General features: G+C 39.3%; 3 protein-coding genes across 3 annotated transcripts; all 3 read right to left on the bottom strand.

Moving 5' to 3' along the window:
* Positions 1–381: 381 nt before the first annotated feature.
* LOC146654861 (protein broad-minded-like) lies at positions 382–7,502 on the bottom strand. The gene is made up of 5 exons (XM_085429344.1): positions 7,451–7,502; positions 6,408–6,526; positions 5,017–5,136; positions 4,671–4,759; positions 382–525 (listed from the first exon to the last, which is right to left on the bottom strand). The coding sequence occupies exons 1-5, from the start codon at positions 7,500–7,502 to the stop codon at positions 522–524; spliced, it is 384 nt and encodes a 127-aa protein (XP_085285470.1). The 3' UTR covers positions 382–521.
* Positions 7,503–7,879: 377 nt separating this feature from the next.
* LOC146654860 (protein broad-minded-like) lies at positions 7,880–15,006 on the bottom strand. Its single transcript, XM_085380058.1, has 5 exons — positions 14,907–15,006; positions 13,904–14,022; positions 12,513–12,632; positions 12,167–12,255; positions 7,880–8,023 (listed from the first exon to the last, which is right to left on the bottom strand). The coding sequence occupies exons 1-5, from the start codon at positions 14,968–14,970 to the stop codon at positions 8,020–8,022; spliced, it is 396 nt and encodes a 131-aa protein (XP_085236184.1). The 5' UTR covers positions 14,971–15,006; the 3' UTR covers positions 7,880–8,019.
* A 1,658-nt stretch (positions 15,007–16,664) lies between these two features.
* On the bottom strand, positions 16,665–26,983 carry LOC146654859 (protein broad-minded-like). Its single transcript, XM_085429343.1, has 5 exons — positions 26,971–26,983; positions 22,693–22,811; positions 21,300–21,419; positions 20,954–21,042; positions 16,665–16,808 (listed from the first exon to the last, which is right to left on the bottom strand). The coding sequence occupies exons 1-5, from the start codon at positions 26,981–26,983 to the stop codon at positions 16,805–16,807; spliced, it is 345 nt and encodes a 114-aa protein (XP_085285469.1). The 3' UTR covers positions 16,665–16,804.
* Positions 26,984–27,495: the final 512 nt, after the last annotated feature.

Here is a 27,495-nt window from a genome sequence, read left to right as displayed (position 1 = left end):
TCATAGGAGAGAATAGGTTTCAGAACGCAGCGGTGCTGTTATAAGCGAAGGGCTGATAAGTAATCAGACTTCTTTTCCCATAACCAGTTGAGTCGCCCCTTCTAGCCAATAGAAAGAATGCAGGATTAAAATATTTGTTCACTAGCTTCATTTTTTGACCTCTTTTGACAAGAGTACGGTATTTCCTGGAGCCTTTTGCATATGGATAAACCTAGTATCAGTATACAACTGATATGTGAATCCATTTATCAAAAAAGAACGCCTCTTCTTACTCTTTCTTACCCAAACAAAAACGGTTTGACAAATACATTTCTCCCTAAGCTGCCTTAAGTCTCCTTTATACCGACAACACAAAAACAACAACAACAACTTATAATATAAGCCTTAAGCATCACAGCTGACAAGTGTTTGTTGTGTCCAAATAACTGCAATAGTACCTGAACTGTGCAGAGCCACAACTCCCGGAGCAGTTGCTGCCACCTGTGTCACCATCACCCCGTAGCCAAACTTCTCGCAGCTGCTCACCTACAGAAAACACACAGAAATCTCATACCCCTAGAAATATTTCAGCCTTTCACTATCACAGTTTTTGGTTATCAGGTAAAAAATGAATGAGAGTTTGGAAAAAGGATGGAAAAGGTTTAGGTCAAATGTAGTACTAATGTATCATAAAGGGAGATGTGTAAGTAAATCTGGGATTCTGGAAAGGCACAACATAATGTAGTTAAACATGCTGTGGAGAATTTAAATTGTAAATTGATATTGGAGTGTGCAGGCCCTTCATTAATTACAACACAATGCCACAACTAAAAATAGACAAAATATAATTACATTCCATAATTAAAGTGTAATGCCAAACTAGAGAAGCAATTACAATGGTGCGTAAACAATGGCAGTAAATTAAGCCCACGGGGGATCAGCTAAGGTTTGCAGCAAGCCTGAGTGTTTGTGTGTTTACAATTTGAATCTTAGACTCAGACCCTGTGACAAGGTCTGTGAAAACCACGTTTTTATGCCTGAAATACTACAGTACTACACTCCCACCAGATGAGCTCATGCAGCCTGTCACGAACCGGGACATACAACCATGACAAAACAGGAGATGCACACACAATTTATTGTGTTATTAATTTAGATCAACTGTGCTAATATAGTATACCAAAATGAAAACAATAACTCAAATTTCAGATATTTGAGGTTGTGCTGAAAATAATGGTGCCAAATAAGGCAAGAAAAACATATTTTAAAGGTGAAATATAGAGGTAAAATCAAAAATAGTCAAGAACGGCCAATTATACCCTGGACCACAGAGGGTTAAATTTGAAAACGGTTTAAAAAAAAACATCCCCATTCTAAAATGTCATGTGACAATCTGATTCATGAAGAGTGATGATGTCACAAGGACATGTGATGATGTCACAAGGACATGTGATGATGTCACAAGCACATGCCTTTGAGCCTTTGAAGTTTTTCTATAAATAGGGGTCAGGAGCAGCAAGTTTTAGTCAGTTTGTTCGCAGCCTTCAAACGTTCGACCAGAGCTATATTTGAAAGTATTTGTAAACCTCTGTAACATCACGCTCCAAAGCCCTGTGACGTTTCTGTGTTCTGTGACGTTGTCCCAAAGAAAGACCTTTAAATGCGATAAATAGCCTAAACGTTTTCGTTTATGACTAGTTTACCGTGTTATGACTGTGAACAGGGGGGAAGTCGCGCAAGAGAAATGTCGACCAAAACAATTGCAAGTAAGCCAAAGTCAGTTCCTAAAAGTCAACCCGCAGGTGTTTCCACCACCATCAGACCCTCCACTTCTGTAAGACCTCCATTAAGAATAACTGATGCAAAGAAAACCGCTCGGGTGGGAAAAACTCAGAATGGAAGACCGGCAGCTGTGAAACAGCCCCCGAAGAGGGATATGAAAAAGAATGTGGACAGTAAACTGGTCAGCTTAATTACAAATGAAATTGTATACAGTGGAGCGACTGTGTCATTTGATGACATCGCAGGGCAGGATCTGGCAAAGCAAGCACTTCAAGAAATTGTCATCCTTCCTGCCTTAAGACCTGATCTCTTTACTGGTCTGAGAGCTCCTGCACGTGGCTTGCTTTTATTTGGCCCACCAGGAAATGGGAAGACCATGCTCGCCAAAGCAGTTGCTGCAGAGTCTAATGCAACATTCTTCAACATCAGTGCTGCTAGTTTGACCTCCAAATATGTGGGAGAAGGCGAGAAGCTCGTACGAGCACTCTTTGCAGTTGCAAGAGAGAGACAGCCCTCAGTAATCTTCATCGATGAAGTGGACGGCTTGCTCTGTCAAAGGAGGGAGGGGGAGCACGACGCCTCTCGCCGTTTAAAAACTGAGTTCCTCATTGAGTTTGACGGGTTGCAGTCAGGAAAGGATGACAGAGTACTTGTAATGGGAGCAACGAACAGGCCCCAGGAGCTCGATGAAGCAATATTAAGGCGCTTTGCAAAAAGAGTATATGTGACCTTACCCGATGAGAAGACAAGATTTACGCTGCTGAAAAATCTTTTGGGAACGCACGGGAGTCCACTGAGCCAAGACGAACTGTCCTGTCTTGCAAAAGTGACTGAAGGATATTCAGGGAGCGATTTGACAGCATTAGCCAAAGATGCTGCACTTGGCCCAATAAGAGAGTTGGCACCAGAACAAGTCCGTGTTATAGCTGCTGCTGAGGTGCGCAACATTAAGATAAAAGACTTTGAGGATTCTCTGAAGCAAATCAAACCAACTGTTAGTCCAGCAACTCTTAACATGTACACCAAATAGAACAAAGATTTTGGTGGTCCTTCTTCAATAAATCCAAATCCAGTCAGGCTGGATGAAACAGAGTGCAAAAATAAAGAGCTTCTTCAAGAGAAAGAGCAACAGGAAAAAGAAAAAAAAAGTATTCTCCAGGACTTGGAGAGAAGAAATCTACAACTGAACAAATTAATACAATGAAGGACAGAACACCTGAACTGGAAGGAGAAGTATTGGAAAAACGACGTTCAAAGATGCAGCGTAGGATCAATGAAATGGCGAAAAAACACTCAGAGGTCATTAATGAGATGTTGTTGAACTCAGACAACTTGAAGTGTGAAAACGCTGAAATGCTTGCACAAAAGCAGCAACAAGAGAAAATAAATGAAGACCTGCAGCGTAAGCTTCAAGAAATCACAAGAAGAAATGAGCAGTTAGAAAAGATGCACAAGGAAAAACAACAGCAAAATACAGACAAGTGCAATCTATTAAAAGAAATGGAGCAAAGATGCCAGAAACTTGAGAAGGAAGTTGAAGAAACAACCGATCAGTTGAGAACCCTCATCCTAGAGAAAAAAGTGGTCGTGGAAAAGCTCATGGAAAAGAAGAAAAAACGTTTCCGCTTCTTCTGGAGGAGGGACACTCCTGCTTTTTCTACTCTTTCTATTTTTTCTACTGCTGACGTCACCTCGTCTCCCTCCACCTCTGTTCCATCTTAATTTTCACCTCTCCTCTCCCCTTCTCTCCTAACACTTCTTCCCTCTCTCCTTCATCTTTTTTCACCCCAACCAGTCCCGGCAGTTGACTGCCCCTCGTGAGCCTGGTTCTGCCGGAAGTTTCTGCCCGTTTAAAGGCAGTTTTTCTTCCCCACTGTCGCCTAGTGCTTGCTCAGAGGGGATTGTTGGGGTTTTCTCTTTTCTTTTTTTTCCCCTTCTTATTACCATTTTCCTTTATTTACCGATTTGTTTTGTTTACTTTTCTTTTACGTTGTTTCTTTATTTACTTGTTTAACTTTTTTTCAACTTATGTAATAAACTAATAAACCAATTGAATTTATCCTCTGCGTATTTTACATCTAATCTTTAAAGAATATTTCCAAAACATTTTCAAACATCACGATCTGTCTTTTGTTTGCTTGTTAAAACCCCGTAAATGGTGAAGTAAAAACCCTGTGATATGGTTTAAAACATCAAAATAGACTAAACAACTAGTCTAAAACTAAGAGACACAGGATAAAGTTGGTGTGAAGGTTTCAGTCTGTGAATGAATCTAAGCACCATCACCTTAACTTTAAATTCATCTCTGTTACCCTCTTTGTGACTGAACTCTGACCGTGAGCACCACAGCCACTGCGCACCAGTCACACACACTTTAAATCCATCACAGTAAACCAGTTAGTTTACCTCAGTTTGTTTTGCAGCACATTTCACAACATGCAAAAGCATAATGTGCCATGTACAGACTCAAAATCTGATTTAAAAACATGAGGACTGACCTGTAAGCTTTACATTTACAGTTTATCACATACCACTGAGCAGTTCTTACCTGTAATTCTAAGCCCTCTTCTTCCTTTTCTGGTTTAAAACATCAAATTAGACTAAACAACTAGTCTAAAACCAAGAGACACTTAAATATTAAGTTAAACCTCTGGGGTTGCCGGACGCGCCGGCGCGTCAAAATCACATGACCAATTTAAGACGACACAGCTACAAGATGCAGCGATTCAGAGGCTGTATCCCAATTCAGGGTCTGCAGCCTTAAAGGCCGCATTTTAAGGCCGATTACGTCACCATGCCAGTCTCCTATTGCCAGAGGCTGAAGTGTGTGTGCAGTCACCAGGTGATAATCTGATATCGTCTACTTCCCCACTGATGTTAAGTAATATGAAAAAAATAATGAATCCCACCTTAGGCCGAATGTGTGACTCTCTTCGTAGTGGAAGAGAGAATGAATCTTCCCATCCGAATTCACGGCAATCAGTCTGTCAATCAAATCCTGTGGAGTAAAATGAGAGGCTTTGAACAAGAATGCACCGGATAGGGTGCAAAACGAAAACTGTGTGGAAATTTACAATGGGTAAGGTGGAGAACGTATATCAGTCTCAGTGTGAGAGGGTTTATTTGAATGCGTTTGAAGTAAAACAAATGGGTGGGTGGTGTTTGGAGGCCAAATAAAAAGTGCAAACATGCCCTCAGATGGATGACAAAAAAAAACTGCAGTGTGTGGAAAAGAAGAAGAAGAAAAACACTTACAGGTATGGAGGTTGGCATCTCCCTCAGGGTGTATTCGCTTTTGTTGGCCAAAGACTGTCGGCCCAGCAGTTGCCACACCGACTGGGAAGAGGAGAGGAGGTTGACCAAGTACAGGAAGGACTGAAGAGGAAAGTAAATACAGCAGCTGTTAGAGAGAAAAAATGTATTTGCTTTTAAAGACCATTGTGAATGCATTTGTGCACGTCATGGATTGATCAAATCCTAACACATAATAATAATATAACACTATTCAACTACAAACACTACCGATAATATGACAAATAATATCTGTAGTATTCAAAGCAAAACAAAATGTAAAAAGAATTTATGATTGCAAAGATAAAACATGGTTTACCACACTCTCAAAACTGAATAAGACATATATTCTGAGCAGAGTGGTTGAGCAGAAACCTATTGCAGCCTGAAGAATATTAAACTACAGGAAAGCTCCCTGCATTTTTCACTGGGTCTGGTAGAACAGGGAAAACATATCATCAAAAGCATCAAAGGAAAAAAAGAGAGACACTTGCACAAACGAGCTACAACTTAGATTATATTAAACAGCTTCAAAGAAACGTAAAGAAAAAAACAAGATACGATGGATTTTTTTTTCTAAAATAGAAATATCTATACTTTCATGTGTCTTCTGATGTTTCTGTGCATGTGTGAACTTATCTTCATATGTACTACCAAACCTCCTACTGTACTTAGCACAGATTAAAGCAAAGACTCGAGTTAATTCACCAAAGTGCTGGTGTGTGTATATTTAGTTTTCCTTTGACCTCAGCATATATGTATAACCCACTGATAAGGCAGACTTTAAAGTCGCCTGTGGCAGGACACAGTTTACACATCACTGGCTGTCCGTATTCACTTGGCTAGTCTCTCTGAGAGAGATGACTTGGCTGCTGTCAGAGGCCAAGCATCAGACACACACAGACAGGCTCACGCTGGAGCTTGTTGAAGCTTTCCTGAGAGAAATTCTGCCAAAAACATAACTAAAAATGCAGTCTTATGAAAGTAAGGCTTATTTGCCCAGACACCCATAAACCAATCAGCAAAAAGCCTTTCTTGTTAACAAAATCACTATTGCCAGTTTCTTAAATATGAATATTCACAAGTGAATTTTCTACATGGCTGCTGGTATCACAGCAACACATGGACCACTATTCTGAGTCCTGGGTTAATAATAATTGGAATCAATTTAATTTTAATCAATTTAAACACCTTTGTAACCAGTGAGCTAAAAACATGATGGAAAAGCAAAACTTCTAAGAGATCTGTGTCTGTACTATTATGTAGATATCTAAAAATTGGGGCATTGTGGGCTCCAGGAAGTTTCTCCTTCTCCCTCTCTCTCACACACACACGCACGCACATACATACAATACCTTAATGCAACTCCTATCTGTGGGGTCAATGGGAGTTGGTTTGGGACGGACCACTCTGATGTCGTCACTGCTGCACTCAAGAACAGACCATAGCTCTAGTACCAGGGCCCGAATAAAGCCTGAGACAGAACACGGAGAAATTTGTTGTACCAAACATTTATTTGAAATAGCAGCAACTAAAATTATTAACAGTGCTTTAATAAATAAACGACTGACTTTGTTATTGTGTGCAATCTTTTAAAGAAATCTGTCTTTGCATTGCTGGCACCGTTTTGATTGGAGGATTTGAATCTCAGGAAGGAAGGAATTTATAATGCCACTCCCTTTGATCCCATTTAATCTCTTCCCTGTTGCACTTTGGCCTGTCAGTAACTACATTTGAATTTTGCAGCTCAAGCTTGCACATAAAGGCTGGATAAAAACGTTAATGCAATCAAAATGTACGCAGCCCTCGCTGGAAAACTGGGGATACAGTACAGTACATAAATGATGAAGCAAAGACAAAACATTAGTGTCATGGAAGAAGAAATAGTCAGTGCATCACGGGAAGCTCCCAGCAATAAAACCTGCATTTGTATTGACACATAAACCTTAATTTGTGAGCAATTTTCAGTGTATTTCAGTTAAATTAACGAGACAAATATAACAAAAGGGATTTTATACTTAGAAGAAGAATATGAAATTGAAATATTAAACTAAGAAAACTATAAATACTGCAGTTCTAGAGTTACAGATATACAATTAAGCTTTGCATATCAGTGCTGTATAACCCAGGGAATGTACTTTTTTTATATAATTGAATAGTAATGGAAATCATGAACTGTTTTTCAGAGGTCATAGATCAAATGAGCAGTAGAGTTTTTCTCACAGAATGGTTCTTTCACATAGAAAGCAGTGTGTGCTGCAGGTTTAGCAAATGGCCCATCATTTGTAAGCTCTGTCTGGACTATATCACTTTTTGAGGTCATCCTTCTTTCTGTCAGTCTGCCTTTTTATCGATGGCACAAACATATGTCACATCATGGAACACATGAGTGCTCCACAGCCAGCGCTGCTCAACACAGCAGGGAACTGTTCTTGCGTGGGTAAAGTCATAGGAGAGAATAGGTTTCAGAACGCAGCGGTGCTGTTATAAGCGAAGGGCTGATAAGTAATCAGACTTCTTTTCCCATAACCAGTTGAGTCGCCCCTTCTAGCCAATAGAAAGAATGCAGGATTAAAATATTTGTTCACTAGCTTCATTTTTTGACCTCTTTTGACAAGAGTACGGTATTTCCTGGAGCCTTTTGCATATGGATAAACCTAGTATCAGTATACAACTGATATGTGAATCCATTTATCAAAAAAGAACGCCTCTTCTTACTCTTTCTTACCCAAACAAAAACGGTTTGACAAATACATTTCTCCCTAAGCTGCCTTAAGTCTCCTTTATACCGACAACACAAAAACAACAACAACAACTTATAATATAAGCCTTAAGCATCACAGCTGACAAGTGTTTGTTGTGTCCAAATAACTGCAATAGTACCTGAACTGTGCAGAGCCACAACTCCCGGAGCAGTTGCTGCCACCTGTGTCACCATCACCCCGTAGCCAAACTTCTCGCAGCTGCTCACCTACAGAAAACACACAGAAATCTCATACCCCTAGAAATATTTCAGCCTTTCACTATCACAGTTTTTGGTTATCAGGTAAAAAATGAATGAGAGTTTGGAAAAAGGATGGAAAAGGTTTAGGTCAAATGTAGTACTAATGTATCATAAAGGGAGATGTGTAAGTAAATCTGGGATTCTGGAAAGGCACAACATAATGTAGTTAAACATGCTGTGGAGAATTTAAATTGTAAATTGATATTGGAGTGTGCAGGCCCTTCATTAATTACAACACAATGCCACAACTAAAAATAGACAAAATATAATTACATTCCATAATTAAAGTGTAATGCCAAACTAGAGAAGCAATTACAATGGTGCGTAAACAATGGCAGTAAATTAAGCCCACGGGGGATCAGCTAAGGTTTGCAGCAAGCCTGAGTGTTTGTGTGTTTACAATTTGAATCTTAGACTCAGACCCTGTGACAAGGTCTGTGAAAACCACGTTTTTATGCCTGAAATACTACAGTACTACACTCCCACCAGATGAGCTCATGCAGCCTGTCACGAACCGGGACATACAACCATGACAAAACAGGAGATGCACACACAATTTATTGTGTTATTAATTTAGATCAACTGTGCTAATATAGTATACCAAAATGAAAACAATAACTCAAATTTCAGATATTTGAGGTTGTGCTGAAAATAATGGTGCCAAATAAGGCAAGAAAAACATATTTTAAAGGTGAAATATAGAGGTAAAATCAAAAATAGTCAAGAACGGCCAATTATACCCTGGACCACAGAGGGTTAAATTTGAAAACGGTTTAAAAAAAAACATCCCCATTCTAAAATGTCATGTGACAATCTGATTCATGAAGAGTGATGATGTCACAAGGACATGTGATGATGTCACAAGGACATGTGATGATGTCACAAGCACATGCCTTTGAGCCTTTGAAGTTTTTCTATAAATAGGGGTCAGGAGCAGCAAGTTTTAGTCAGTTTGTTCGCAGCCTTCAAACGTTCGACCAGAGCTATATTTGAAAGTATTTGTAAACCTCTGTAACATCACGCTCCAAAGCCCTGTGACGTTTCTGTGTTCTGTGACGTTGTCCCAAAGAAAGACCTTTAAATGCGATAAATAGCCTAAACGTTTTCGTTTATGACTAGTTTACCGTGTTATGACTGTGAACAGGGGGGAAGTCGCGCAAGAGAAATGTCGACCAAAACAATTGCAAGTAAGCCAAAGTCAGTTCCTAAAAGTCAACCCGCAGGTGTTTCCACCACCATCAGACCCTCCACTTCTGTAAGACCTCCATTAAGAATAACTGATGCAAAGAAAACCGCTCGGGTGGGAAAAACTCAGAATGGAAGACCGGCAGCTGTGAAACAGCCCCCGAAGAGGGATATGAAAAAGAATGTGGACAGTAAACTGGTCAGCTTAATTACAAATGAAATTGTATACAGTGGAGCGACTGTGTCATTTGATGACATCGCAGGGCAGGATCTGGCAAAGCAAGCACTTCAAGAAATTGTCATCCTTCCTGCCTTAAGACCTGATCTCTTTACTGGTCTGAGAGCTCCTGCACGTGGCTTGCTTTTATTTGGCCCACCAGGAAATGGGAAGACCATGCTCGCCAAAGCAGTTGCTGCAGAGTCTAATGCAACATTCTTCAACATCAGTGCTGCTAGTTTGACCTCCAAATATGTGGGAGAAGGCGAGAAGCTCGTACGAGCACTCTTTGCAGTTGCAAGAGAGAGACAGCCCTCAGTAATCTTCATCGATGAAGTGGACGGCTTGCTCTGTCAAAGGAGGGAGGGGGAGCACGACGCCTCTCGCCGTTTAAAAACTGAGTTCCTCATTGAGTTTGACGGGTTGCAGTCAGGAAAGGATGACAGAGTACTTGTAATGGGAGCAACGAACAGGCCCCAGGAGCTCGATGAAGCAATATTAAGGCGCTTTGCAAAAAGAGTATATGTGACCTTACCCGATGAGAAGACAAGATTTACGCTGCTGAAAAATCTTTTGGGAACGCACGGGAGTCCACTGAGCCAAGACGAACTGTCCTGTCTTGCAAAAGTGACTGAAGGATATTCAGGGAGCGATTTGACAGCATTAGCCAAAGATGCTGCACTTGGCCCAATAAGAGAGTTGGCACCAGAACAAGTCCGTGTTATAGCTGCTGCTGAGGTGCGCAACATTAAGATGAAAGACTTTGAGGATTCTCTGAAGCAAATCAAACCAACTGTTAGTCCAGCAACTCTTAACATGTACACCAAATAGAACAAAGATTTTGGTGGTCCTTCTTCAATAAATCCAAATCCAGTCAGGCTGGATGAAACAGAGTGCAAAAATAAAGAGCTTCTTCAAGAGAAAGAGCAACAGGAAAAAGAAAAAAAACGTATTCTCCAGGACTTGGAGAGAAGAAATCTACAACTGAACAAATTAATACAATGAAGGACAGAACACCTGAACTGGAAGGAGAAGTATTGGAAAAACGACGTTCAAAGATGCAGCGTAGGATCAATGAAATGGCGAAAAAACACTCAGAGGTCATTAATGAGATGTTGTTGAACTCAGACAACTTGAAGTGTGAAAACGCTGAAATGCTTGCACAAAAGCAGCAACAAGAGAAAATAAATGAAGACCTGCAGCGTAAGCTTCAAGAAATCACAAGAAGAAATGAGCAGTTAGAAAAGATGCACAAGGAAAAACAACAGCAAAATACAGACAAGTGCAATCTATTAAAAGAAATGGAGCAAAGATGCCAGAAACTTGAGAAGGAAGTTGAAGAAACAACCGATCAGTTGAGAACCCTCATCCTAGAGAAAAAAGTGGTCGTGGAAAAGCTCATGGAAAAGAAGAAAAAACGTTTCCGCTTCTTCTGGAGGAGGGACACTCCTGCTTTTTCTACTTTTTCTATTTTTTCTACTGCTGACGTCACCTCGTCTCCCTCCACCTCTGTTCCATCTTAATTTTCACCTCTCCTCTCCCCTTCTCTCCTAACACTTCTTCCCTCTCTCCTTCATCTTTTTTCACCCCAACCAGTCCCGGCAGTTGACTGCCCCTCGTGAGCCTGGTTCTGCCGGAAGTTTCTGCCCGTTTAAAGGCAGTTTTTCTTCCCCACTGTCGCCTAGTGCTTGCTCAGAGGGGATTGTTGGGGTTTTCTCTTTTCTTTTTTTTTCCCTTCTTATTACCATTTTCCTTTATTTACCGATTTGTTTTGTTTACTTTTCTTTTATGTTGTTTCTTTATTTACTTGTTTAACTTTTTTTCAACTTATGTAATAAACTAATAAACCAATTGAATTTATCCTCTGCGTATTTTACATCTAATCTTTAAAGAATATTTCCAAAACATTTTCAAACATCACGATCTGTCTTTTGTTTGCTTGTTAAAACCCCGTAAATGGTGGAGTAAAAACCCTGTGATATGGTTTAAAACATCAAAATAGACTAAACAACTAGTCTAAAACTAAGAGACACAGGATAAAGTTGGTGTGAAGGTTTCAGTCTGTGAATGAATCTAAGCACCATCACCTTAACTTTAAATTCATCTCTGTTACCCTCTTTGTGACTGAACTCTGACCGTGAGCACCACAGCCACTGCGCACCAGTCACACACACTTTAAATCCATCACAGTAAACCAGTTAGTTTACCTCAGTTTGTTTTGCAGCACATTTCACAACATGCAAAAGCATAATGTGCCATGTACAGACTCAAAATCTGATTTAAAAACATGAGGACTGACCTGTAAGCTTTACATTTACAGTTTATCACATACCACTGAGGTTCTTACCTGTAATTCTAAGCCCTCTTCTTCCTTTTCTGGTTTAAAACATCAAATTAGACTAAACAACTAGTCTAAAACCAAGAGACACTTAAATATTAAGTTAAACCTCTGGGGTTGCCGGACGCGCCGGCGCGTCAAAATCACATGACCAATTTAAGACGACACAGCTACAAGATGCAGCGATTCAGAGGCTGTATCCCAATTCAGGGTCTGCAGCCTTAAAGGCCGCATTTTAAGGCCGATTACGTCACCATGCCAGTCTCCTATTGCCAGAGGCTGAAGTGTGTGTGCAGTCACCAGGTGATAATCTGATATCGTCTACTTCCCCACTGATGTTAAGTAATATGAAAAAAATAATGAATCCCACCTTAGGCCGAATGTGTGACTCTCTTCGTAGTGGAAGAGAGAATGAATCTTCCCATCCGAATTCACGGCAATCAGTCTGTCAATCAAATCCTGTGGAGTAAAATGAGAGGCTTTGAACAAGAATGCACCGGATAGGGTGCAAAACGAAAACTGTGTGGAAATTTACAATGGGTAAGGTGGAGAACGTATATCAGTCTCAGTGTGAGAGGGTTTATTTGAATGCGTTTGAAGTAAAACAAATGGGTGGGTGGTGTTTGGAGGCCAAATAAAAAGTGCAAACATGCCCTCAGATGGATGACAAAAAAAAACTGCAGTGTGTGGAAAAGAAGAAGAAGAAAAACACTTACAGGTATGGAGGTTGGCATCTCCCTCAGGGTGTATTCGCTTTTGTTGGCCAAAGACTGTCGGCCCAGCAGTTGCCACACCGACTGGGAAGAGGAGAGGAGGTTGACCAAGTACAGGAAGGACTGAAGAGGAAAGTAAATACAGCAGCTGTTAGAGAGAAAAAATGTATTTGCTTTTAAAGACCATTGTGAATGCATTTGTGCACGTCATGGATTGATCAAATCCTAACACATAATAATAATATAACACTATTCAACTACAAACACTACCGATAATATGACAAATAATATCTGTAGTATTCAAAGCAAAACAAAATGTAAAAAGAATTTATGATTGCAAAGGTAAAACATGGTTTACCACACTCTCAAAACTGAATAAGACATATATTCTGAGCAGAGTGGTTGAGCAGAAACCTATTGCAGCCTGAAGAATATTAAACTACAGGAAAGCTCCCTGCATTTTTCACTGGGTCTGGTAGAACAGGGAAAACATATCATCAAAAGCATCAAAGGAAAAAAAGAGAGACACTTGCACAAACGAGCTACAACTTAGATTATATTAAACAGCTTCAAAGAAACGTAAAGAAAAAAACAAGATACGATGGATTTTTTTTTCTAAAATAGAAATATCTATACTTTCATGTGTCTTCTGATGTTTCTGTGCATGTGTGAACTTATCTTCATATGTACTACCAAACCTCCTACTGTACTTAGCACAGATTAAAGCAAAGACTCGAGTTAATTCACCAAAGTGCTGGTGTGTGTATATTTAGTTTTCCTTTGACCTCAGCATATATGTATAACCCACTGATAAGGCAGACTTTAAAGTCGCCTGTGGCAGGACACAGTTTACACATCACTGGCTGTCCGTATTCACTTGGCTAGTCTCTCTGAGAGAGATGACTTGGCTGCTGTCAGAGGCCAAGCATCAGACACACACAGACAGGCTCACGCTGGAGCTTGTTGAAGCTTTCCTGAGAGAAATTCTGCCAAAAACATAACTAAAAATGCAGTCTTATGAAAGTAAGGCTTATTTGCCCAGACACCCATAAACCAATCAGCAAAAAGCCTTTCTTGTTAACAAAATCACTATTGCCAGTTTCTTAAATATGAATATTCACAAGTGAATTTTCTACATGGCTGCTGGTATCACAGCAACACATGGACCACTATTCTGAGTCCTGGGTTAATAATAATTGGAATCAATTTAATTTTAATCAATTTAAACACCTTTGTAACCAGTGAGCTAAAAACATGATGGAAAAGCAAAACTTCTAAGAGATCTGTGTCTGTACTATTATGTAGATATCTAAAAATTGGGGCACTGTGGGCTCCAGGAAGTTTCTCCTTCTCCCTCTCTCACACACACACACGCACGCACATACATACAATACCTTAATGCAACTCCTATCTGTGGGGTCAATGGGAGTTGGTTTGGGACGGACCACTCTGATGTCGTCACTGCTGCACTCAAGAACAGACCATAGCTCTAGTACCAGGGCCCGAATAAAGCCTGAGACAGAACACGGAGAAATTTGTTGTACCAAACATTTATTTGAAATAGCAGCAACTAAAATTATTAACAGTGCTTTAATAAATAAACGACTGACTTTGTTATTGTGTCCAATCTTTTAAAGAAATCTGTCTTTGCATTGCTGGCACCGTTTTGATTGGAGGATTTGAATCTCAGGAAGGAAGGAATTTATAATGCCACTCCCTTTGATCCCATTTAATCTCTTCCCTGTTGCACTTTGGCCTGTCAGTAACTACATTTGAATTTTGCAGCTCAAGCTTGCACATAAAGGCTGGATAAAAACGTTAATGCAATCAAAATGTACGCAGCCCTCGCTGGAAAACTGGGGATACAGTACAGTACATAAATGATGAAGCAAAGACAAAACATTAGTGTCATGGAAGAAGAAATAGTCAGTGCATCACGGGAAGCTCCCAGCAATAAAACCTGCATTTGTATTGACACATAAACCTTAATTTGTGAGCAATTTTCAGTGTATTTCAGTTAAATTAACGAGACAAATATAACAAAAGGGATTTTATACTTAGAAGAAGAATATGAAATTGAAATATTAAACTAAGAAAACTATAAATACTGCAGTTCTAGAGTTACAGATATACAATTAAGCTTTGCATATCAGTGCTGTATAACCCAGGGAATGTACTTTTTTTTTTTTTATAATTGAATAGTAATGGAAATCATGAACTGTTTTTCAGAGGTCATAGATCAAATGAGCAGTAGAGTTTTTCTCACAGAATGGTTCTTTCACATAGAAAGCAGTGTGTGCTGCAGGTTTAGCAAATGGCCCATCATTTGTATCTCCAGTGTCTGTTGAAGTGTACAGTATCTGTGTGTGTGCATGACCGTCGGTGCTCTCTGCTCACTCGGGTTCAGAGGTACAGGGAGGAGGCTCAGCAGGAGTAGAGGCAGCTGCTTCATCACAAACATGCCAGGTGCAGGCGGTAAAGGCCCTTTCTGTTTCCTCTCAACCCTCCTGCCAAAGCCATAGAACTCTGCCGAGGTGAACCAGACAACACAATATAGACATTTTTCCCTGTTCCTACATGGAAACACAAGATCAAACGGGCATTTTTTTTTGGCATAAATATGTATATCATATCGGACTCAGTTTGTTACTGTTATTGTTTTTGCACTGTACTTGTCATCCATTCCAGTGAAACGATGCAGAAGGTTGTAGGTTGTGCAATAGTGCCATCTAGAGGTGAAGTAACATCACACTGCCCGTGCTCTTGTCTCGTCACGGTGTTTGCGTGTTTCTCCCTCTCTGCACACTCATGGGAATGTGCTGTCAGGCAGGACTCAGCGTTATATTCACAATATGTGGAAAATATATTGATATTGAATGTTCAAATATGAGGATATGTATAATGTATAGGTTGACTTTGCTCTACCTACACTTCTGGCAGAGCAGCAGTTGCAATGCGAACACATAATTAAACGGTGTATTTATAGGAACAGATTTCTTGCCTATGGCAGACAAAGTGATTTTAAACGTGTAAAAGGTTTCATTCACAGATGATTTATTACTATCACACCCTGGAGACTTTATAAAGAGCACTGCTGCAAAAGCAGCCTAAACAAACTTGTACAGTAGGTCACGCTGGTTTAGTTTTTCATCAAAATGCTTTTTTTCTTTTACTATTATTTTTGAAAACGTTACAGCACTGGTGGACATTTCCTACCAAATAAGAACTAGACACTACTGTTATGTAGTGGTTAATTGGAAAACTGTTTTATCACGAATTTCTTATTTAGAAATAATTAAAATTTTATTTGATGTTTTTTTTTTTTTTGGATGGATACTGTTATTGCAGTGATGCTGTAATTAAACTGTCTTCACCCCAGTAGAATAATTGCATGACTCCATCACTGAAGTGGAGGGTTTGCTTTGGAGGGGAAACGCACAGTGTCTCTTTAGTAGCATGGTGGTTGGATCCCACATTTGTTTCTTATGTAACATTGTAAATAGCTGCTAAGACAGCATATCTATTGGACAAGCACATATTATACATACTTTGCACGTGCAGTATTTAATAGAAAGCAGTGTGTGCTGCAGGTTTAGCAAATGGCCCATCATTTGTAAGCTCTGTCTGGACTATATCACTTTTTGAGGTCATCCTTCTTTCTGTCAGACTGCCTTTTTATCGATGGCACAAACATATGTCACATCATGGAACACATGAGTGCTCCACAGCCAGCGCTGCTCAACACAGCAGGGAACTGTTCTTGCGTGGGTAAAGTCATAGGAGAGAATAGGTTTCAGAACGCAGCGGTGCTGTTATAAGCGAAGGGCTGATAAGTAATCAGACTTCTTTTCCCATAACCAGTTGAGTCGCCCCTTCTAGCCAATAGAAAGAATGCAGGATTAAAATATTTGTTCACTAGCTTCATTTTTTGACCTCTTTTGACAAGAGTACGGTATTTCCTGGAGCCTTTTGCATATGGATAAACCTAGTATCAGTATACAACTGATATGTGAATCCATTTATCAAAAAAGAACGCCTCTTCTTACTCTTTCTTACCCAAACAAAAACGGTTTGACAAATACATTTCTCCCTAAGCTGCCTTAAGTCTCCTTTATACCGACAACACAAAAACAACAACAACAACTTATAATATAAGCCTTAAGCATCACAGCTGACAAGTGTTTGTTGTGTCCAAATAACTGCAATAGTACCTGAACTGTGCAGAGCCACAACTCCCGGAGCAGTTGCTGCCACCTGTGTCACCATCACCCCGTAGCCAAACTTCTCGCAGCTGCTCACCTACAGAAAACACACAGAAATCTCATACCCCTAGAAATATTTCAGCCTTTCACTATCACAGTTTTTGGTTATCAGGTAAAAAATGAATGAGAGTTTGGAAAAAGGATGGAAAAGGTTTAGGTCAAATGTAGTACTAATGTATCATAAAGGGAGATGTGTAAGTAAATCTGGGATTCTGGAAAGGCACAACATAATGTAGTTAAACATGCTGTGGAGAATTTAAATTGTAAATTGATATTGGAGTGTGCAGGCCCTTCATTAATTACAACACAATGCCACAACTAAAAATAGACAAAATATAATTACATTCCATAATTAAAGTGTAATGCCAAACTAGAGAAGCAATTACAATGGTGCGTAAACAATGGCAGTAAATTAAGCCCACGGGGGATCAGCTAAGGTTTGCAGCAAGCCTGAGTGTTTGTGTGTTTACAATTTGAATCTTAGACTCAGACCCTGTGACAAGGTCTGTGAAAACCACGTTTTTATGCCTGAAATACTACAGTACTACACTCCCACCAGATGAGCTCATGCAGCCTGTCACGAACCGGGACATACAACCATGACAAAACAGGAGATGCACACACAATTTATTGTGTTATTAATTTAGATCAACTGTGCTAATATAGTATACCAAAATGAAAACAATAACTCAAATTTCAGATATTTGAGGTTGTGCTGAAAATAATGGTGCCAAATAAGGCAAGAAAAACATATTTTAAAGGTGAAATATAGAGGTAAAATCAAAAATAGTCAAGAACGGCCAATTATACCCTGGACCACAGAGGGTTAAATTTGAAAACGGTTTAAAAAAAAACATCCCCATTCTAAAATGTCATGTGACAATCTGATTCATGAAGAGTGATGATGTCACAAGGACATGTGATGATGTCACAAGGACATGTGATGATGTCACAAGCACATGCCTTTGAGCCTTTGAAGTTTTTCTATAAATAGGGGTCAGGAGCAGCAAGTTTTAGTCAGTTTGTTCGCAGCCTTCAAACGTTCGACCAGAGCTATATTTGAAAGTATTTGTAAACCTCTGTAACATCACGCTCCAAAGCCCTGTGACGTTTCTGTGTTCTGTGACGTTGTCCCAAAGAAAGACCTTTAAATGCGATAAATAGCCTAAACGTTTTCGTTTATGACTAGTTTACCGTGTTATGACTGTGAACAGGGGGGAAGTCGCGCAAGAGAAATGTCGACCAAAACAATTGCAAGTAAGCCAAAGTCAGTTCCTAAAAGTCAACCCGCAGGTGTTTCCACCACCATCAGACCCTCCACTTCTGTAAGACCTCCATTAAGAATAACTGATGCAAAGAAAACCGCTCGGGTGGGAAAAACTCAGAATGGAAGACCGGCAGCTGTGAAACAGCCCCCGAAGAGGGATATGAAAAAGAATGTGGACAGTAAACTGGTCAGCTTAATTACAAATGAAATTGTATACAGTGGAGCGACTGTGTCATTTGATGACATCGCAGGGCAGGATCTGGCAAAGCAAGCACTTCAAGAAATTGTCATCCTTCCTGCCTTAAGACCTGATCTCTTTACTGGTCTGAGAGCTCCTGCACGTGGCTTGCTTTTATTTGGCCCACCAGGAAATGGGAAGACCATGCTCGCCAAAGCAGTTGCTGCAGAGTCTAATGCAACATTCTTCAACATCAGTGCTGCTAGTTTGACCTCCAAATATGTGGGAGAAGGCGAGAAGCTCGTACGAGCACTCTTTGCAGTTGCAAGAGAGAGACAGCCCTCAGTAATCTTCATCGATGAAGTGGACGGCTTGCTCTGTCAAAGGAGGGAGGGGGAGCACGACGCCTCTCGCCGTTTAAAAACTGAGTTCCTCATTGAGTTTGACGGGTTGCAGTCAGGAAAGGATGACAGAGTACTTGTAATGGGAGCAACGAACAGGCCCCAGGAGCTCGATGAAGCAATATTAAGGCGCTTTGCAAAAAGAGTATATGTGACCTTACCCGATGAGAAGACAAGATTTACGCTGCTGAAAAATCTTTTGGGAACGCACGGGAGTCCACTGAGCCAAGACGAACTGTCCTGTCTTGCAAAAGTGACTGAAGGATATTCAGGGAGCGATTTGACAGCATTAGCCAAAGATGCTGCACTTGGCCCAATAAGAGAGTTGGCACCAGAACAAGTCCGTGTTATAGCTGCTGCTGAGGTGCGCAACATTAAGATGAAAGACTTTGAGGATTCTCTGAAGCAAATCAAACCAACTGTTAGTCCAGCAACTCTTAACATGTACACCAAATAGAACAAAGATTTTGGTGGTCCTTCTTCAATAAATCCAAATCCAGTCAGGCTGGATGAAACAGAGTGCAAAAATAAAGAGCTTCTTCAAGAGAAAGAGCAACAGGAAAAAGAAAAAAAACGTATTCTCCAGGACTTGGAGAGAAGAAATCTACAACTGAACAAATTAATACAATGAAGGACAGAACACCTGAACTGGAAGGAGAAGTATTGGAAAAACGACGTTCAAAGATGCAGCGTAGGATCAATGAAATGGCGAAAAAACACTCAGAGGTCATTAATGAGATGTTGTTGAACTCAGACAACTTGAAGTGTGAAAACGCTGAAATGCTTGCACAAAAGCAGCAACAAGAGAAAATAAATGAAGACCTGCAGCGTAAGCTTCAAGAAATCACAAGAAGAAATGAGCAGTTAGAAAAGATGCACAAGGAAAAACAACAGCAAAATACAGACAAGTGCAATCTATTAAAAGAAATGGAGCAAAGATGCCAGAAACTTGAGAAGGAAGTTGAAGAAACAACCGATCAGTTGAGAACCCTCATCCTAGAGAAAAAAGTGGTCGTGGAAAAGCTCATGGAAAAGAAGAAAAAACGTTTCCGCTTCTTCTGGAGGAGGGACACTCCTGCTTTTTCTACTCTTTCTATTTTTTCTACTGCTGACGTCACCTCGTCTCCCTCCACCTCTGTTCCATCTTAATTTTCACCTCTCCTCTCCCCTTCTCTCCTAACACTTCTTCCCTCTCTCCTTCATCTTTTTTCACCCCAACCAGTCCCGGCAGTTGACTGCCCCTCGTGAGCCTGGTTCTGCCGGAAGTTTCTGCCCGTTTAAAGGCAGTTTTTCTTCCCCACTGTCGCCTAGTGCTTGCTCAGAGGGGATTGTTGGGGTTTTCTCTTTTCTTTTTTTTCCCCTTCTTATTACCATTTTCCTTTATTTACCGATTTGTTTTGTTTACTTTTCTTTTACGTTGTTTCTTTATTTACTTGTTTAACTTTTTTTCAACTTATGTAATAAACTAATAAACCAATTGAATTTGTCCTCTGCGTATTTTACATCTAATCTTTAAAGAATATTTCCAAAACATTTTCAAACATCACGATCTGTCTTTTGTTTGCTTGTTAAAACCCCGTAAATGGTGAAGTAAAAACCCTGTGATATGGTTTAAAACATCAAAATAGACTAAACAACTAGTCTAAAACTAAGAGACACAGGATAAAGTTGGTGTGAAGGTTTCAGTCTGTGAATGAATCTAAGCACCATCACCTTAACTTTAAATTCATCTCTGTTACCCTCTTTGTGACTGAACTCTGACCGTGAGCACCACAGCCACTGCGCACCAGTCACACACACTTTAAATCCATCACAGTAAACCAGTTAGTTTACCTCAGTTTGTTTTGCAGCACATTTCACAACATGCAAAAGCATAATGTGCCATGTACAGACTCAAAATCTGATTTAAAAACATGAGGACTGACCTGTAAGCTTTACATTTACAGTTTATCACATACCACTGAGCAGTTCTTACCTGTAATTCTAAGCCCTCTTCTTCCTTTTCTGGTTTAAAACATCAAATTAGACTAAACAACTAGTCTAAAACCAAGAGACACTTAAATATTAAGTTAAACCTCTGGGGTTGCCGGACGCGCCGGCGCGTCAAAATCACATGACCAATTTAAGACGACACAGCTACAAGATGCAGCGATTCAGAGGCTGTATCCCAATTCAGGGTCTGCAGCCTTAAAGGCCGCATTTTAAGGCCGATTACGTCACCATGCCAGTCTCCTATTGCCAGAGGCTGAAGTGTGTGTGCAGTCACCAGGTGATAATCTGATATCGTCTACTTCCCCACTGATGTTAAGTAATATGAAAAAAATAATGAATCCCACCTTAGGCCGAATGTGTGACTCTCTTCGTAGTGGAAGAGAGAATGAATCTTCCCATCCGAATTCACGGCAATCAGTCTGTCAATCAAATCCTGTGGAGTAAAATGAGAGGCTTTGAACAAGAATGCACCGGATAGGGTGCAAAACGAAAACTGTGTGGAAATTTACAATGGGTAAGGTGGAGAACGTATATCAGTCTCAGTGTGAGAGGGTTTATTTGAATGCGTTTGAAGTAAAACAAATGGGTGGGTGGTGTTTGGAGGCCAAATAAAAAGTGCAAACATGCCCTCAGATGGATGACAAAAAAAAACTGCAGTGTGTGGAAAAGAAGAAGAAGAAAAACACTTACAGGTATGGAGGTTGGCATCTCCCTCAGGGTGTATTCGCTTTTGTTGGCCAAAGACTGTCGGCCCAGCAGTTGCCACACCGACTGGGAAGAGGAGAGGAGGTTGACCAAGTACAGGAAGGACTGAAGAGGAAAGTAAATACAGCAGCTGTTAGAGAGAAAAAATGTATTTGCTTTTAAAGACCATTGTGAATGCATTTGTGCACGTCATGGATTGATCAAATCCTAACACATAATAATAATATAACACTATTCAACTACAAACACTACCGATAATATGACAAATAATATCTGTAGTATTCAAAGCAAAACAAAATGTAAAAAGAATTTATGATTGCAAAGATAAAACATGGTTTACCACACTCTCAAAACTGAATAAGACATATATTCTGAGCAGAGTGGTTGAGCAGAAACCTATTGCAGCCTGAAGAATATTAAACTACAGGAAAGCTCCCTGCATTTTTCACTGGGTCTGGTAGAACAGGGAAAATATATCATCAAAAGCATCAAAGGAAAAAAAGAGAGACACTTGCACAAACGAGCTACAACTTAGATTATATTAAACAGCTTCAAAGAAACGTAAAGAAAAAAACAAGATACGATGGATTTTTTTTTCTAAAATAGAAATATCTATACTTTCATGTGTCTTCTGATGTTTCTGTGCATGTGTGAACTTATCTTCATATGTACTACCAAACCTCCTACTGTACTTAGCACAGATTAAAGCAAAGACTCGAGTTAATTCACCAAAGTGCTGGTGTGTGTATATTTAGTTTTCCTTTGACCTCAGCATATATGTATAACCCACTGATAAGGCAGACTTTAAAGTCGCCTGTGGCAGGACACAGTTTACACATCACTGGCTGTCCGTATTCACTTGGCTAGTCTCTCTGAGAGAGATGACTTGGCTGCTGTCAGAGGCCAAGCATCAGACACACACAGACAGGCTCACGCTGGAGCTTGTTGAAGCTTTCCTGAGAGAAATTCTGCCAAAAACATAACTAAAAATGCAGTCTTATGAAAGTAAGGCTTATTTGCCCAGACACCCATAAACCAATCAGCAAAAAGCCTTTCTTGTTAACAAAATCACTATTGCCAGTTTCTTAAATATGAATATTCACAAGTGAATTTTCTACATGGCTGCTGGTATCACAGCAACACATGGACCACTATTCTGAGTCCTGGGTTAATAATAATTGGAATCAATTTAATTTTAATCAATTTAAACACCTTTGTAACCAGTGAGCTAAAAACATGATGGAAAAGCAAAACTTCTAAGAGATCTGTGTCTGTACTATTATGTAGATATCTAAAAATTGGGGCATTGTGGGCTCCAGGAAGTTTCTCCTTCTCCCTCTCTCTCTCACACACACACGCACGCACATACATACAATACCTTAATGCAACTCCTATCTGTGGGGTCAATGGGAGTTGGTTTGGGACGGACCACTCTGATGTCGTCACTGCTGCACTCAAGAACAGACCATAGCTCTAGTACCAGGGCCCGAATAAAGCCTGAGACAGAACACGGAGAAATTTGTTGTACCAAACATTTATTTGAAATAGCAGCAACTAAAATTATTAACAGTGCTTTAATAAATAAACGACTGACTTTGTTATTGTGTGCAATCCTTTAAAGAAATCTGTCTTTGCATTGCTGGCACCGTTTTGATTGGAGGATTTGAATCTCAGGAAGGAAGGAATTTATAATGCCACTCCCTTTGATCCCATTTAATCTCTTCCCTGTTGCACTTTGGCCTGTCAGTAACTACATTTGAATTTTGCAGCTCAAGCTTGCACATAAAGGCTGGATAAAAACGTTAATGCAATCAAAATGTACGCAGCCCTCGCTGGAAAACTGGGGATACAGTACAGTACATAAATGATGAAGCAAAGACAAAACATTAGTGTCATGGAAGAAGAAATAGTCAGTGCATCACGGGAAGCTCCCAGCAATAAAACCTGCATTTGTATTGACACATAAACCTTAATTTGTGAGCAATTTTCAGTGTATTTCAGTTAAATTAACGAGACAAATATAACAAAAGGGATTTTATACTTAGAAGAAGAATATGAAATTGAAATATTAAACTAAGAAAACTATAAATACTGCAGTTCTAGAGTTACAGATATACAATTAAGCTTTGCATATCAGTGCTGTATAACCCAGGGAATGTACTTTTTTTTTTTTTATAATTGAATAGTAATGGAAATCATGAACTGTTTTTCAGAGGTCATAGATCAAATGAGCAGTAGAGTTTTTCTCACAGAATGGTTCTTTCACATAGAAAGCAGTGTGTGCTGCAGGTTTAGCAAATGGCCCATCATTTGTATCTCCAGTGTCTGTTGAAGTGTACAGTATCTGTGTGTGTGCATGACCGTCGGTGCTCTCTGCTCACTCGGGTTCAGAGGTACAGGGAGGAGGCTCAGCAGGAGTAGAGGCAGCTGCTTCATCACAAACATGCCAGGTGCAGGCGGTAAAGGCCCTTTCTGTTTCCTCTCAACCCTCCTGCCAAAGCCATAGAACTCTGCCGAGGTGAACCAGACAACACAATATAGACATTTTTCCCTGTTCCTACATGGAAACACAAGATCAAACGGGCATTTTTTTTTGGCATAAATATGTATATCATATCGGACTCAGTTTGTTCCTGTTATTGTTTTTGCACTGTACTTGTCATCCATTCCAGTGAAACGATGCAGAAGGTTGTAGGTTGTGCAATAGTGCCATCTAGAGGTGAAGTAACATCACACTGCCCGTGCTCTTGTCTCGTCACGGTGTTTGCGTGTTTCTCCCTCTCTGCACACTCAGCGTTATATTCACAATATGTGGAAAATATATTGATATTGAATGTTCAAATATGAGGATATGTATAATGTATAGGTTGACTTTGCTCTACCTACACTTCTGGCAGAGCAGCAGTTGCAATGCGAACACATAATTAAACGGTGTATTTATAGGAACAGATTTCTTGCCTATGGCAGACAAAGTGATTTTAAACGTGTAAAAGGTTTCATTCACAGATGATTTATTACTATCACACCCTGGAGACTTTATAAAGAGCACTGCTGCAAAAGCAGCCTAAACAAACTTGTACAGTAGGTCACGCTGGTTTAGTTTTTCATCAAAATGCTTTTTTTCTTTTACTATTATTTTTGAAAACGTTACAGCACTGGTGGACATTTCCTACCAAATAAGAACTAGACACTACTGTTATGTAGTGGTTAATTGGAAAACTGTTTTATCACGAATTTCTTATTTAGAAATAATTAAAATTTTATTTGATGTTTTTTTTTTTTTTTGGATGGATACTGTTATTGCAGTGATGCTGTAATTAAACTGTCTTCACCCCAGTAGAATAATTGCATGACTCCATCACTGAAGTGGAGGGTTTGTTTTGGAGGGGAAACGCACAGTGTCTCTTTAGTAGCATGGTGGTTGGATCCCACATTTGTTTCTTATGTAACATTGTAAATAGCTGCTAAGACAGCATATCTATTGGACAAGCACATATTATACATACTTTGCACGTGCAATATTTAAACATGTAGGCTAGAGAATGACTTTCAGTTGTATTATTTATTAGACGAATACTAATTATCACTGTAAATATGAAAATCTGTACAAAACATCAAAGCATTAAGAATACTTGCAATAAAAAGAAATTTTCTAAATGGTGCTGTTTGTCTTATTATGCAGTAGACTTGAGATCTCAGTAGTTATTAGTTCAAGATCAGGACACAGTGTTTAAGGGATTGTACATTTCAAAATATAATTTACTTTGAAGCGATCTGATCCTATGCCATGACATTTAAAACATTAACATAATGCTCACTTAAATTGAAAAAAAATCTCTCACTTTGTGATTTTTAAAAAAGCAAATAGAATGCATTTATCAAACACTTTTAGTTGATGTTTGTTATGGAGTAGTGGCAGAAATCTTTAGCCATTCCTCGTTGCCTCAGGAGCAATGATTTTATTGAACATGTGCAAACATAAATGGAAATATACGTAAAATAGAGTTTATAACAATATAACAAGCTTGAAAGTCAATATTTGGCATTGTAACTGTTATTCTTCAGTTCTAGTTTTCTTGTCATTTCCACAGGAACAGTTTTCCAGGCTTCTTGAAGGATATTCAGAGCACGTCTTTGGGTGTTGTCCGCCTTTTGTTCCGTTCTCGTGTCACAATGATCCCACACTGCTTCAGTAATATTGAGGTCTGGGCTCTGGGGAGGCCAAGCCATGACTGATGCTGTTCTATTGTATGTTTTTCTATCCAGGTATGCTTTTACTGTACTGACAGTATTTTGGGGATCATTGCTATCCTGAAAAATGATGCATTTGCCAATCACATGCTTTCCCAATGGCATTACATTGTGGATTAAAATCCATTGTTACTTTTCTATATTCAAGATTCCATCAATCAAGAGTTTCCCATCCTTAAGAATAGCTTCTTCTTCTTCTAACAATTTCTGACAAGGGTTCAGCAAACGGTAGATGAATCAGCTGAAGGGCTAGATGCACCTTTCAGGTCCTGTGTTGGGTCTTAACTCGATTTTCCCCTCTTATTTCTTAAGGACATGACTTTCAGATATTGTTAATTTGCTGTAGAGGGTGTGTGTGGTTGAAAGGCAAGGCCTGAAGAGGAAATGAGGGTTAGGTGAGAGGAATGGTGGAAACATTGGGGTAAAACTTGGATTCACTTATTATTAATTATTAAACACTTATTATTAATGGAGCAGTAAAACTGAGAAAAAAATCATCAAACTTTTACTCCTACTGACAAAATTAATCAAAAGCATTTTTAATTATGAACATTAAAAGTACTATTGAATGGGAAAAATCACATCTATCTGGATTTCTTTGCTTGTTGATTTCCAAACTAATATAAGTATTTTTCTGTACCTTTGCACTGATTTAACTGCTTTAACTGAATTTATCCTGCCAATGCTTTTTTGCATGTGCCCTTTGCTGCTAGAAATCAGATCATCTTTTTCATATAAATCTATGTACAAAAAAATACATAGATAGCTTTTAAAGCTGGAATCGGTCTTTGACTTTGCCTTTATTCTTCATTGCTGTATTACCTTTCCTCCTTCTGACCTTACTCTTTATGGCCACTTTTAGCATAAATATAGCATCTGGTTTAGCAAACCTTATAAAGGGAAAATCGATCTGAGGAATGGGAACAAAGCAAAAGTCATCATGAACGTGTCAGTTGAGGCTGTTAATCAGTGGGATACTGCAGGTCACCCTGCTTAAAAGCTGTCCCAATCCCTCTTTACGTGAAGCCTTTGCTTTTATTATATACTTCATATAACATATCATATTTATTTCTAACCACCATGACACCACAAGAGGGAAGCATTAGGCACTGAGATGGTGAAACTGCAACTGATAAAAATGCAGTTCATACATATAATGCAGCAAGCTAATCGATCTGTTGAAATTCACAAACACTTCTGCAGAGTAGATACATTCATTTCATTTTGTAGAATAAAAATATAATTTCCTGCCTTGTTTAGTATCACTATAATAGAAGGACACCGGCGCTAACAGTAAAAGTAAAAGTAAAAGCTATTGATACCAATTATTTTTATACTATATCCTCACTTCACAGTGAGAACCAAAATCTGTTTCTTCTTTCTTTTGTACTAAACATGTTCTCACACTCTGGAGCCATTTTGGTGCAAAGTCAGCAAATTTTATAATTTATAAATTTTTCAATTTTATATTTTATATTCCCCTTGCCATAAGAGCTGGGTAACACCCAAATTTCTCATCTGTGCAGTATTAAAGGTTTATCCTATTCTATTCTAAAACTTTAAAACTGTTTTTATTCTAGTATATAACTTTTATGATCACTGAAATTAAAGTTAATATAGATATAGCTTAAAAATAATTGGACAAATAAGTGCCTGGAGATGTTACCAAAATGGCTCCAGAGTGTGAGAACATGTTTAGTACAAAAGAAAGAAGAAACAGATTTTGATTCTCACTGTGAAGTGAGGATATAGTATAAAAATAATTGGTATCAATAGCTTTTACTCAACAATGAACACATAAGGTGAAGTAAACGTAAATCACAGTCTGATAAAAACCCTTTAATAAAGCACATTCAGTACATGTTCTGAAGCTATTACTCTGGCTCTGTTTGGGGTCATTGTCACGCTACAGAATGAACTTAAGCGATCT

The sequence above is a fragment of the Rhamphochromis longiceps genome, linkage group LG14 (assembly GCF_057381845.1).
Source record: "Rhamphochromis longiceps isolate RC_006_pf linkage group LG14, R_longiceps_female_GT1.1, whole genome shotgun sequence".
Classification (NCBI taxonomy): domain Eukaryota; kingdom Metazoa; phylum Chordata; class Actinopteri; order Cichliformes; family Cichlidae; genus Rhamphochromis; species Rhamphochromis longiceps.
The sequence above is the reverse complement of the archived record's forward strand: the minus strand, read 5'-3'. Positions and strand labels throughout refer to the sequence as shown.